General features: G+C 34.4%; 1 protein-coding gene across 18 annotated transcripts in view; it reads left to right on the forward strand.

The window, feature by feature from the left end:
• PCM1 (pericentriolar material 1) overlaps positions 1-13,807 on the forward strand; it is a 79,540-nt gene that overhangs the window by 65,366 nt on the left and 367 nt on the right. For all 18 annotated transcript variants that reach the window (XM_064477510.1, XM_064477506.1, XM_064477507.1 and 15 more), the window contains 9 exons: positions 2,210-2,344; positions 4,394-4,591; positions 6,222-6,284; positions 6,559-6,694; positions 6,994-7,154; positions 9,671-9,746; positions 10,291-10,547; positions 12,164-12,256; positions 12,348-12,465. In XM_064477510.1, the coding sequence (XP_064333580.1) occupies positions 2,210-2,344; positions 4,394-4,591; positions 6,222-6,284; positions 6,559-6,694; positions 6,994-7,154; positions 9,671-9,746; positions 10,291-10,547; positions 12,164-12,256; positions 12,348-12,465 (1,237 nt within the window). The remainder of the gene's footprint in view (positions 1-2,209; positions 2,345-4,393; positions 4,592-6,221; positions 6,285-6,558; positions 6,695-6,993; positions 7,155-9,670; positions 9,747-10,290; positions 10,548-12,163; positions 12,257-12,347; positions 12,466-13,807) is intronic.

Raw genomic sequence — 13,807 nt, forward strand, 5'->3', positions numbered from 1 at the left:
TACATACCTATAAATTATAAGAATATATATATATATATATTCTTATGGATAGATAGGTGGATATTTATTTGAGTCTGAAACCATTCCCTCAAGTGAATTGACTTAAACTTTTAGGTTATCTTAGGCATAAATAACAAACCATTGCCTTTTTTCTTTTACATTTTTGTTGTATCATAATGCAATAAATACTTCTAAAACATGTCTTTTTTGGTTAAATTAGGTATATTGGTAGTGATATTTATTTGATATATACAATTACTTTCTAAGGGTTAAAGATATCTAAATATTTAGCTTTATGTGTGGGGAATGTAATCATCTCAGAAAATGTTACTGCATTTACAATTTTGTGTCTGACTTAAATAATATCCTTTCATAAGGATTCGCTTATTAAATTTAGTGTTTCAACCAATTTCTGAGGCCAACAAAATGAGTAGAACTAATGATCTGATTTTAACTTTTATTATTTCTTGTTTCACTTCAAGTCTTGACTTTCTGGGTGGGATTATAGAACATCTTTGTTATGTCAGCATTGTACTCAGTCACCTGAGCTAGACTTCTTAACTCTCTTACCCTCTTATCACCAGTGAGTCAAAAATTGATTTTTCCTCCTAAGTGCAGTCAGTTTTATTTCCTTCTCTCCAATAGCATAACCTTAATTCCTATCTTTGAAGTTGAGAGACCTCACCACTGCGTCTGTATCCTTTCCTAGCTTCATCCTCGCTGCTCTCTGTCCGTATACACTCACTTCACATTCCTCCACATTTTCCATACCTGCCATTTTCTTTTCACATATCAGCCCTTTCTACAAGTAGTCATCCTTGAAAATATAAAATCCCTTCACTCTTTTCTGCCTGGCTGAAGTACCTTTTCTTCAAAGATATTTCTTGTTACCTCTAATATGCTGCCACAGCTCCTCAGGGCACCTGGCGTGTGCTTCCTTTATGATACTTATTTGTTCAGCAAGTGCTGAGGGTCTCCTCTGAGCTAGCCACTGTGCTAGGTGGTATTGAATAAGGAACAGTCCCTGCTGTTTAAAAGTATCATCTACTAGTGGGGAGGGTATATAGCTCAGGGGTAGAGTGCCTGCTTAGCATGCACGAGGTTCTGGGTTCAATCCCCAGTACCTCAGTTAAAAAAATAAATAAGTAAACCTAATTGCAACCCCCCCCCCCCAAAAAACAAGAAAAAAATTAGTTTAAAAAAAAGAAAAAAATTTTTTAAAGTATCATCTACTGGACATTGCATAGCTTGTAGTGATTGATGTATGCATGTATCTGACTTCACTAGTATTTGATTCCTTGAAGATAAGGGAATATTGTCTTCTGTTTTAATTGTCTGTTTTGGCACATGAAGTTTTTAAAAATGAGCTTAGATTTAAGAGATCTTAGATATCATCTAGTTTGCTCACCTTGTTCTACACATTTGTAAAGAAGGAAGAGAAACCTCACAAATTAACCTGAGTCAAAGTTAGAGAACCTGCCCAAATGAGTTAAGCGGCAGAAAGGGGAATGGAACCTTGACATTACTTGATATGGATGTTTTATGGACTCACCTGAGAACGTTACCCGTGGTTTAGATTATTATGTAGCTTGCATATGCTTCTAAAAGAAGATTAAGGAGATGAAGAGAGTTGCCCAGAGTGGCTTGTTAAGAAAGTTAGGACGGAGGTTCTCAACGGGGCATGATTTTGACCCTAAAAACATTTTGTAATTTTTAGATACATTTTTAGTTGTCAGGACTTGGGAGAGTGGAGGATGCCATGGCATCTAGTGGGTAGAGGCCAGAGTGCTGCTGAACGAAGGATGTCAGCAGTGTCAAGGCTGAGAACAGTTAAAAGGTAAGATAGAGGAAATTGGGTGGAAAGTGAGTATGGTTGTAGGAGTAGTTGAAATGAACTGAGCTGCAAAAAGGAATACAGGCAATATGGAAACCATGGCATGGGTAGTGCTCCCCAGAGTACAGAAGGGAAGTGATGAAAAGTGTTGAATCAGCTAGTTTCTTTTACTGGCTGTTATCTGCTATGGTGAGTCAAAATTTGCAAAACTTTCAACCTGTGTAGAGGAGGAGTTTGGCTGTTCTTATGAATGAAATTTCTAAATGTGTCTTGACAGCTGAGAAGCATTTATGCAAGAAAAATAAAATCTCATATGGATTAATATTTTTTAAACAATAGGTAAGGTATTTTCTAACCGACTAGCATTTTTCTCAGGAGCACATGGATGAAGTATGTTCTTCTCAACTTCTAACCTCAGTAAGACGCATGGTTTTGACCCTTACCCAGCAAAACGATGAAAGCAAAGAGTTTGTAAAGTTCTTTCATAAACAACTTGGAAGTATATTACAGGTAAGAATTTATTCTTGTATGACTTACCAGTACATACTATATGTTTAGGATTTTTGTTGTTATTTTCTGGCATTACACAATTTATTCAAGTAGATATGCATTCTAACATCCATTTGGACTGACATTTTAATACTTTTTAAAAGGTTATTCCTTTAGTTAGTTAAAAAAATTACATTAGGGCACATGTCTTCATTTAACTTGATCCTCTGTCTCTAAGGCCTGTCCCAGATCTAATAAAATTTTGTTTTGACTTTTCTCCTAACCAATAATTACACTTCAAGTTTGAAATGTTTAGGAACTATTCCATGATGTTGTCTAAAACAATTTTTTTTACCACTCTGGGAAATTTTAGAAACCAGAAACTAGCTATTGATTGGAGAGACTTCTTAAGCTGTAACAGTAATTCTAAATTATGTTACAGTAGTAGTTCGCAACTAGGGGCAATTTGCCTCCCAGGAGACATTTAGCATTGTCTGCAGACATTTTGTTTGTCACAGCAGGCAAGGAAGGACTGGTACTAGCATCTTGTGGAATGTTAATAGTGCCAAGGATGAGAACCCCTCTGTTAAGTATGGATACCTTAATTATTCCATGTAAATATCTTGAGAAATTTACCTGTTGATATAGTTCCAGTTATGTGTATTGTTGTTCCAAACTAGAAAATGTTTTTCTTTTTAATTTTACTATAGAATTTTCCTTTAAACTTTTCCTTGCTTCATATTCCTCTGTTTAAATTGGTTTTAGAGACAATATTATCACTTTGTCAATTTTTTTAAGACTCTAGTCTTTATTGCACATTTCCATCACTATAATTTTTCATTCTATTTTTAATAAAACTTAAGTATAAATTGTCCTGGCTGTCTTTAATCCAGTTGTACTAACACAGTTCATAAGGAATATAAGACATCTGCAGTTGTTATGCATTGTTTTAAAATGTTCAGGATAATTTTTAGATAAGTATTTTTTTATAAATTTAACTAGCTAACTTATTCCTACAGAAAGAAGTAACTCCATTTTAGAATCAGGTTCAAAGAGAAACTATAATTTAAATATTTTTGTTAATCAAGATGCATGTAGTCCTTTCTCCATTTGGCCTACTGTTGTCATAGTTGTGGGCAGATTCCAAATATTGATTTGAAAATAAGGGGTTTTTCCCTAAGTCTAAGAAAACCTGACTGCTTTTCTTTCATCCTATTTCTGACTTTTTTCACAAGGAGACCAACGTGAACAATAAAAATTAGTTTACGTTAAATCTTGCCCAGGGTATTGAAACTTTTTCATGAGGTAGAGCTTATATTACTATCTTCTACTTTTTTCTCCTAGAAAACCTGTTCAGTGAGGTTTTTTTCCACAAGGTGCTCAGTGTTTGTACTTCTTTCTGTGATTGTACTAGACAAGGTAGTTTTTTGGGAAAGAGGGAGCACCGGACATCATAGTAGTCTGCCTCCTCTCTTAATAGCACAGTCCATGTTTTTAGAAGGAAAGGAAAATAAGAGTGATTTTATTTAAAAAAAAATAGAATATAGCAGACTTGTTCATTTGTTGATCCTGTATCAGCTTCAGTAGAACTGAAGTTTACTTTTAGACTGATTTTGAAGAGGAAGTTTAAGTAAGAATGGCTGGCGTATGTAAAAGGGGAAACTTCAAACGTATTCTAATGGTACAGTCTTCTCTCATGGCACTTCAGCTTATTACTGTAAATACACATATCCCCCAGTACTGTGTGGGAACTCTTGCGGTTAGGACTCCCCTGTCTTACGTATTTGTGGCAGAGCAGTTACGTTAAGTAGAGACTAATTCTAGGGATGGTCATGTGTTCTTCTTTTGTTTGCTCTTTTAAGCAGGATGGGCAGGATTCCTACTGGTAATGTTCTCTAGTAATATTAACCAATCTTAGTAATCTTAGCCATTAAGTTTTTCAGTACTAAAAGATAATAAAATTATTTTTACTTTGTTGAGTATTGTAATTTAAACCTGTCAATCATTCTGCTGTTCTACCCACAGAAGTTTACTATAATCTTAAAGTTTATTTGGTTTATTTTTGGATAGGATTCACTGGAAAAATTTGCTGGCAGAAAACTGAAAGATTGTGGAGAAGATCTTCTTGTAGAGATATCTGAAGTGTTATTTAATGAATTGGCCTTCTTTAAGCTCATGCAAGATTTGGATAATAATAGTATAACTGTTAAACAGAGATGCAAAAGGAAAATAGAAGCAGCTGGAGTGATACAGTCTTATGCCAAAGAGGTAAATGACATTCATTTTGATTTTAGGAGTTATAATTAGCATATAAATACAATTCTTGATCATTATTAATAACTAAAATCATACTTGACCTCAGCAAAAGTAATTGTTTTTTAGTCATATGTGTTAATCAGATTATAAATGAGTGCATATGCTAGCCACACTCTAAGTCTTAGGAGTAACAGCAGTGGATAAGTATCAGGAATGCAGACAGGAATGGATGGCAGGAATTGTCAGATATCCAGTTTGCATTATTGCCACTTATGCAGGTTTCCAGAGAAGAGAGGAGGACCAGGATTCAGTCCTTGACCAGCTGCCTGCCATGGCTGTTGCCAACCCCAGTAGATTCACCAGAAATATTTTATCTTCCCAGCCAACACACATGCTTGTTATTAGTTAGGACTTTGGTTATACATCCCTGTAGCTGCTAATACCCTGTTAAATTAGTCTTGATCACATAAGAAATTGGATGGTTTTTTTCCCTCAACTTGAGGCATACCAGCGAGCCTTTTCCCTAGACCAGCACCTGCTTCTTGACTCTAATCATGAGAGGGAAAGCAGGTCAAGACACAAAGCAGAAAGAGATAATGCTTCTTCCTGACATCTAAAGTAGATAAGCCATCTTCCTCACACAGTTTGTAGTGTTGTTTATTCTAGACAAAAAAATAAGTTTCATGTCATTTTAGCCATTGCCTGGAGCTTGAAGAAAATAAGACAGCATGGTAGTCTAATAAATGACAGGAAGGGCTGCTTTAGATAGTTGGAATCGCAACGCTCCTTCAAGGAGAGATGTGAGCTGAGCCGTGACAAGACAGGAGGTGTCTGTAATGAAGGTGAGAGGAAGAGCAGTCCAGGCAGAGAATACTGTTAAGTGCAGGACTGAGTGTTTTGGAGAAAGAGAAGGACAGGGAGGCAGAACACTTTAAATGAGGTGAGCGTGTAGGAGATGAGGTCCCAGAGGTAGGTAAGGCCAAATTATGGAGCCTTGGAAACTGTGGTAAGGGCTTTGTATTTTATTTTATTCTAAGCATGATGGAAACCTGTGGGAAAGTTTGAAATAGAAGAGTGACATAATCTCATGTACAGTTCAAGATTTGTCTGGATACCACATTGAACAGGAATTGTAGGAGAGTAGAGAGAGAATGAGAGAGACCAGTTACCATTTGTAAGGCTGTTGCAGTAGTCCAGCCTTAGCTTTGAGTGTGTGACAACAGACACATTTTGATGATTGAGTCAGTAATTCTTTCTGATAGTTTAGACGTGGATAACAAAAGTAAACTACAGGCTAGTTCCTAGTTTTCTGAGCTTGTGTATTTGGGTGAATGAAGGGCCATTTACTGAGATTGGGAAGACTGAAGGAAGATGAGGCTTTGAAAGGAAGGGAATCAAGATTTTTGTTTTGGACTTAGTAAGTTTGTGTATCTCATATATCTAAGGAGATGTCAAGTAGGCAGTGTTGCTTTTTGTTTTGTTAATTTAAAAGATTTAAATGAAAGAGTTGAATTTATTTCTAAGAAAACAGTCAACTTTTTGGAGAAAGGTTAAAAAATGCAGCATTTGCTAAAGTTTACTGAATACTTAGTGTAATGATGAAAGACTACCACTAAATTCTGCTTAATTGTTTTGCTTATAGGCCAAAAGGATTCTTGAAGGAGATCATGGCTTACCTGCTGGAGAAATTGATGATGAAAACAAAGTATGTGCTAATTAATTTGTACCAAAAATAATACTTTTGAAGTAAAAGATTAAAGAATTTTGGCAGCTTTTACCTAAATGTTTGAGAGCAGAGTATATCATAAAATGGTCTTTCTTCTGACAAACTTTTATTTTCTTTTAAAGACAAAATTAAATTCAAAAATGATTCTTTGCATTTTTGCTGGATAATGACATTAATTTTTATGATAGATTTACCATATACCTTTAAAAAATGTACTTTAAGGAATTAATTGCTCAAATTTATTTGTGACTAGGACAAGGATAAGACTGAAACAGTTAAGCAGACTCAAACATCTGAGGTTTATGATGGTGACGGTCCCAAAAATGTGAGATCTGATGTTTCTGATCAAGAGGAAGATGAAGAAAGTGAAGAGTGTCCAGTGTCTATTAGTAAGTCTACAGGCTCTCAGCTAGGTTTATACATTAGTTCTTTATAGATCACTTATTGAAACGTTTTGGTGGAGTGGAATGAATACAGAATTAGGTGTCCAGCAACTCTGATTTGAATTCCAGAGTGACCCTGACTAAATTACCTGTCCTCTGTGCTCACAGTTCTCTAGTACTTACTGTTTTGAAGATTTCAGATACTGTGTGTAAAGCCCTTGCGCATGCAGGAATGCAATTAATGGTAACTATTATTAAAACTAACTGCTGAAATTTTACTAAAAATCGTGTATTAATCAACTTAGATTTATCCAAAGCTGAAACTCAGGCTTTGACTAATTATGGAAGTGGAGAAGATGAGAATGAAGATGAGGAAATAGAAGAGTTTGAAGAGGGACCTGTAGATGTCCAGACTTCACTTCAGGCTAACACTGAAACCACAGAAGAAAATGAGCACGACGACCAGGTATTGCAGCGCGACTAACACACCTTCCCCCAGTCTTACTGTAACTACTAAAAGCAGATTCTTTTCAGGGATGTTACAATTTACAGCTTTCCCCAGTCTCATTTTCATGAATATAAACTTCTTTAATGTCCTTACTGAAATCTGAAACGGTTTACATTTAAAGAATTTTAATTTTTTTTTTTTTTTGGTAATGAGTCCTTAAAAAACTATGTGATTACTTCAGAAGATCTGGATTTTTAATTTATGTTTATATTTTTTTAGTCATAAACAGAGATAGTACGTAACAAAATAAAAGTCATTCCCTTTCCTACCTCCACCTCATGCTGCCCCGGAGGCAACACTTTGTATGATTTCATCTCCTGTTTACCTCCTTGTATCTGGTCCGTATGTGTGTGTGTGTATTCATTTTTGTATTAGACGTTACCTCTTTACTTCCTGTTATAGCAGGTGAAGATTTTTAGGTCACTTGTGACTCATTTAATTATATTAATCCTGTCTACCTCATGTAATTATATCTTTGGTTAAACCTATATTTAACCAAATATTTAGATTTAACCAAATTATGTAAATATTACTGACTGTTGAACTAAGCAAATATTGTTTATTGCTTAGTCTTGTGTATTTTTTCCACCTGAATTTAATAATTGTCTCAATTTTTAATTTACTTAATTATCTTTCATCATATACTTGAGTCTTTGCTATGCCCACCAATAGCTGTATAATCCTCTCAATTTTCTACATGAACCAGTCTTGGTTTTGCCCTTCCGGGAGTGTTCCACCTTCTTGCTCTGTTCTGGGTTTGGCTTTTCTTTGGGCCTGTAAATATTCCAGCCTGGGAATCTCCTCTGTTGTTCTGTATCAGATCTCAGTTTCTAGAATCAAGTCTTGTCCTTTTCTTGGTTTATTACCTCATTTTGGTGGAGCACATCTAAGAAAGAGTGCATAAAAGATAAAATATTTTGAGACTCTGTGTCTAAGAAAACGTAATGCTTCCATGTTGAAAATTATTTTCCCTCAGGTCTTTGAAGGTACTGCTTCTTTGTCTTCTAGTTTTCAGTATCGCTGTTGAGGTCGGGGCTTCCTTAGTTCTGATTCTTTGTATTATATCCTTTTTTCTTTCTAGCTCTGTAAGCTTTTTACCCTTGGAGTTCTGAAATTTTACAGTGATGCACATTGTTGCAGGTTTTTTTTTCATTCACTACACTGTTACACTTTATCAGGTTCTTCAGTTTGGTAAATTTTATTTTCTTAATTTCTTCCTCACCATTTTCTCTTCTCTTTCCTTCTGGAATGAATGTTATCAGGCATTATTAGCCCTCATAGGGTCTAATAATAATTATTACCTAATAATAATTTTCTCTTCTCTTTTATTGTCCCATTGTCCTTTCTGTTTTACTTTCTGGGAGATTCCTTTGATCTTAATACCTATATGAAATTATTTTTATTTCAACTTGTTTATTTTTTATTTCTAAATACTTTTTTTTCCCCTGATTGTTATGTTTTTGTAGCACCCTATTACTTCATGGAAGCAGTATCTTCTCTTACCTACTTGGAGGCTTTCTTCAAATATCCACTGTACCGTTGGTGCTTATATTAAAGAATAATATACCAAAAACCCAGTTTGATTTCTTTTGGGCTCCACTGTAGGTCAGTTCAGGTAGATAACTTTTTGATAGAAAATCCCAAATGTCGATTCCTGTGCATCTTTTCTCTGGGGTTTAATTTCACCAAAGTAAGGAGGGTCCTCCAGTCTCCTGCCTAAGATCAGGTTTATCTCCTTGGCTAATGGTATTCTGGAACTAGATGTAGGATTCGGGCTGAGGGTCCCACCATTATATAAACTTGCACTAGATCCTTCTGTTTCAGCATGATACTTTATCCTGTCCTCATTTGTTCTTTTTGTAGCCTACCTCTACCCTAGTGGCCCTCAGGTCTGAGGCTCACTAGTTTGGTTTCTCCAAAATATAATCTGTTGAGGTTGGGGGAGGGAACCTAGATGTCCACATTTTCCTTAAGCAGCTTTAAACAACCACCAGTGCTACCACCTTGTTGTCACCAACTCCCACCCCACCACTGTATTCCTTCCTTCCTAGAATTGGGTACTTCCAGTTATGAGGTGAATGTTCTTTTCTCTCCTGCTGCAGAAGGCACTTGACTTTGTTCATGTCCCTCTCCTCCCGGTCAGTTCTTCTCCCTTTCACTTCGTATCTACATATAAACAAGTGTCTTTTAGTTTCATTTAAGATAGAGTCTGGTCTGAAAAAAAATTAATTTAAAAAAAAGTATAATTCATAATATTCCAGTTCTTGTATTATTGAGGTTAAGAAAGGGAGACCTTTTTTAGCCACTTGAAATTGCAACCACAGCCTCCTTTTCTGAAACACTTTTACAAGATATTTTAAAATTCCCTTGTATGAAGTTCTCAAGATTGGACAAAAACCACATATACCAACTATCTCTGGTACAGTGACTGTATATTTAGGCCTTACTTCAAGATAATCACTTTTTTCTTCTAGGTTCCACAACATGACTTTGAAGAATCAACAGAAAGCAAAAATGTCCCATCAGAACAAGAACCCACTACTAGTAAAGGTAAGAAATCTAAGTAAGTTCCAATTTCAAGATTATCTGAAGTGTCCTTAATGTGCTTAATAACAAAACAAAACAAATTAAATTCTTAGTTAATGGAAGTTCAGAGATACTTTGGAACTGATGTATGTCTCTTTTCTCTCACTAAATCCTTTGTAAAAAACATGAGGACTTTGTTTCTGCAAACAGCTGTTAAAGAAAAGTTGACAAATACTTAAACACAGAGAAAAATTCTGCAAAGATACCTTTAGATACAAATGTGGAACCTTTTAAAAAATACCCATTCCTGGGCTTTACATCTGAAAATCCCACTTCATTAGAAAGCAGGTGGATTTCAGGAATCTGATTTTTAAAACATCCCCATATGAATCTGGTCAGCTAAATTTGGGAACCAGTGATACAGATAATTTCTAGTTGCCTTTTCTTTGGGGTCTTAAGCGTTTGATTATTCTCATTCATACATATTTAGTCTTTATTTGGTGTAATAGTAAAAATTTTATGACAGTTGCATTATACTACTAATGTTAATACTTTCTTTTGATGACAGATGACCAGGATAGCACTCCTGTGAAACCCTGTTACCTCAATATCGTGGAAAATGAGCAACATTTAAATAGTGCTGTCCAAAAGGACTCACTCACTACCATCGATGCATCTAAACAGCCTAACCCTTTACCTTTACCTTTAACTGAAATTGAAACCTTGGTGCCTAGAGTCAAAGAAGTTAAATCTGCTCAGGAGACTCCTGAAAGCTCTTTGGCTGGAAGTCCTGATACTGAATCTCCAGTGTTAGTGAATGACTATGTATGTATATTTCATTTTTGTGCATATTTCTTCATTTGCAGGTTAACATTTTCAGCATACAAACCAACTCCACTTTGTGGGTAGGTTTAGAAACTGTCAGAACATTTTTATTTCTTATTCAAACTAATTTTAAACTTGAGCAGAAGGGTGATAATGAATTAAGATGACTATCACAAAACCTAAAATTCTACTTTTTATAATTTTGAGAGCCAAAAAAAAAAAGGTTTTATGTGGCAGCCTTGAGAGAGTTCAAGTTGAGATCTGAAGGAACAGTGATATGTGAATCTGTCTCTTACACACTCCTGATACTTAACTTCTCAGCAGTCCGAAACATTTCATAAATCTTTGATAAACCTGAAAGTTTACATGTGATGGGAAATAAAACAATTTGGCAGCATCAGAGTCCTTCTCTCTATACAGTGAATGACAGAAAAGTAAGCTAGCAAATCTGCATTTGTGAAGTAAATAAGTTAGTTAAGTTTTACTTCTTGACCTTTGTTTCAATTTAATTTTATACGATATAGTTTATTTTTTTGATCCTTGGGTTATGTATGTTTTATATATAACTTTCTCTTGTCTGTAAAAATGAAGAGATTTTTAATAATGTACCTTTAGGTCTAAGGAATGTGTTTCACTTAATTTTAATTAATATCAGTTTTCTTCCCAAAGATACACTTGCAGTTATGATTTCATAATTTTTCAGCAAGGGGCTTATAGTATTTCAAAGACATTAGTAGAAAGAGTAACTCTTTTAACTCTTTTGTTTGGTTTACTACCAGTAAAATTACGCATTTAAAACTCTGAAAGTTACCTGTTAATTTGTTGTTGTTATCATTTGATAAGTTTGTATAGTTGCTATAGGAGGCATTCAGTCTAAATTAACTCAGAGTTAGCATGATCGGCTAGCTCAGTTGGTAGAGCATGAAACTCTTAAATTAACTCAAAGTTAGATCATACAGGGTCTTGAATTTGAATTTTAGTCAGGGGACATTACTGAAGGTCTTTGCACAAGAAAGTGAAATGGTCAAAGTCATGGTTTTTGAAGATAAATCTGATGCTTCAAGTTTCGGGAAAACAGTATAAGGTGTTTTTTAGTAACTTTCGTTAAGTTTCTTAATTTATACCTCGTCTTTCTATTTGAGCTTCTAGAGTTGATATTTTGAAAGTCTGTAAATGTTTACTTATATTCTGCTGAATATAGCTCTGATGCGTTCTGTAGATCTACCAAGAAATAAGAGTCGTTCTAATTTTTAGCCCTTAGTGTAATTACTACTACTTCTTCCTTTATCCTGTATAAACTGACTCTTTGTTTTATAAAATGGGAACAGAAAAGCCCAAATATATGCCTGAGGTTGCATGTGTATAGCCCTTCCTATAAACTCTCTATTTCTGTTCTATTCATGGAGCTGAATATAGAAAAAAAGCAAATATGATAGAATTACTGATATGTATATGTATGTGTGTGTGTGTGTGTGTGTGTGTATACACACACACACACACACACACACTCTCTCTTATATATTAGAATCCACTTTCTCTTCTGCATGGATGACTTTGGTTTTGATCCAGAGGTAGAATGGTTTGCCTCCATTAAATATAATTTGTTAATCTTATAGGAAGCAGAATCTGGTAACCTAAGTCAAAAATCTGATGAAGAAGACTTCGTGAAAGTTGAAGATTTACCGCTTAAACTGACAATATATTCTGAGGTATCTGGCTCTCTTTAATTAAACTTGTCTTTAAATAACAGATATTGTTAAGATGAAAAATGACTTTGTATTTTTAATTTTCACTCCAAAGGCAGATCTAAGGAAGAAAATGGTAGAAGAAGAACAGAAAAACCATTTATCTGGTGAAATATTATGTCAAATGCAGACTGAAGAATTAGCTGGGAATTCTCAGACTCTAAAAGAACCAGGTAAGAGTTACCAGTTTTAACCATATCATATTGAAAAATTACTGAATCTTGATACCAATATTTTGTTTTATTTTTTTAATGTGTTGCTAGTACCTGTTAAGATTTAAGCCAAACTTTAAAAAGGAACTGTATTTCTGTAAAAATTTTAGTTTAGCTGCCTAATTTATAAAATAGTAGTATCATATAATGTTGTTTTCTATTTTAAAAATCTTCAGTTTTAACGAAGTAACATATGCACAAGTTAAAGAAAGGTACAAAAGAGTTAATGTTTATGATTGACAAGAGTCCTTTTCTTTTAATTATTGGTTTTCAGTTCTTTTGGAACAGACCCTCTATGTCTCTAAATAGTCATCTTATAATTTTCTTAAGTTTAAAAATTAAGTAACACCTCTTGTCTCTCAAGTGCAAAGTATTTAGTTACCTCTCCTTTTAGTGTTCATATTATTTTTGATTTTTATGTTCCCTTTGTTCTTAGACACATTTTCTAGTCCATTAACTTTTGTCATTACCCAACTATCACTCTTCCCCTTTTCCATCTGCCTTCTCTGTTAAGTTTTTCTTATATTCTTACATTATTAAGGTTATTAAGGTAACCATACTTAACATTTTATTTTTGTAACTGTAATAATTAAATCTTCTATACTTTCCTGAAGATAATTCTGTATAAATATGATTCTTTCCAGAGCCAAGTGAGTCTCAGGTTTCTTTCTTTAAGAGTATAATAGCACAACTTAGGGGCCACTCAGGGCAATGTTTTTTGCATCAAGGTCAAGAATTTCCTTTTTGTTATTCTCTGTCAATTTATCAGTTGATTAAATCATAGAAAAGTTTTGTTTTTTTAAGAAATGGGATGAAGGAAAGGGCAAACCAAATATCAAACATTCAATTAATTTTCCAGTCTTCAGCCCATTTCTACCTGTTAGGTCCGTGGTTGGTACGCATGTCCACTGCCATCTTTCCTAGTATGTTTAGGCTGCAGCTTCCCCCACTCTTCACTATGCCCCCACCTGCTTTGAGCATGCTGGGAATTTGTTGATGTCTCCTGGCCTCTGTTCTCTCACAACCACTCTTCTTTTGTTGGTCTGAATTTATTCATTTTTATAGTTCTTTTTTTTTTTTTTTTTTTTTTTGAGAGATAGGAACTATCTGCTCAGTCTGCCATCTTAAAACAGAACTCTTATCTATGCTTTTTAAACTCTTTACTATATTATCAGGAAATCATTATAGCAAACTAAGTTTCTTTTGCAATAACTATGTTAAAAGTATAAGTTTTAATGGAAGAGAGCAATATTAAACTAAATTCTAATAAGGTCTTAATTCAGTAAATAATTTGTAAGGCATT

This window comes from Camelus dromedarius, chromosome 22, assembly GCF_036321535.1.
Source record: "Camelus dromedarius isolate mCamDro1 chromosome 22, mCamDro1.pat, whole genome shotgun sequence".
NCBI classification, from domain to species: Eukaryota; Metazoa; Chordata; class Mammalia; order Artiodactyla; family Camelidae; genus Camelus; species Camelus dromedarius.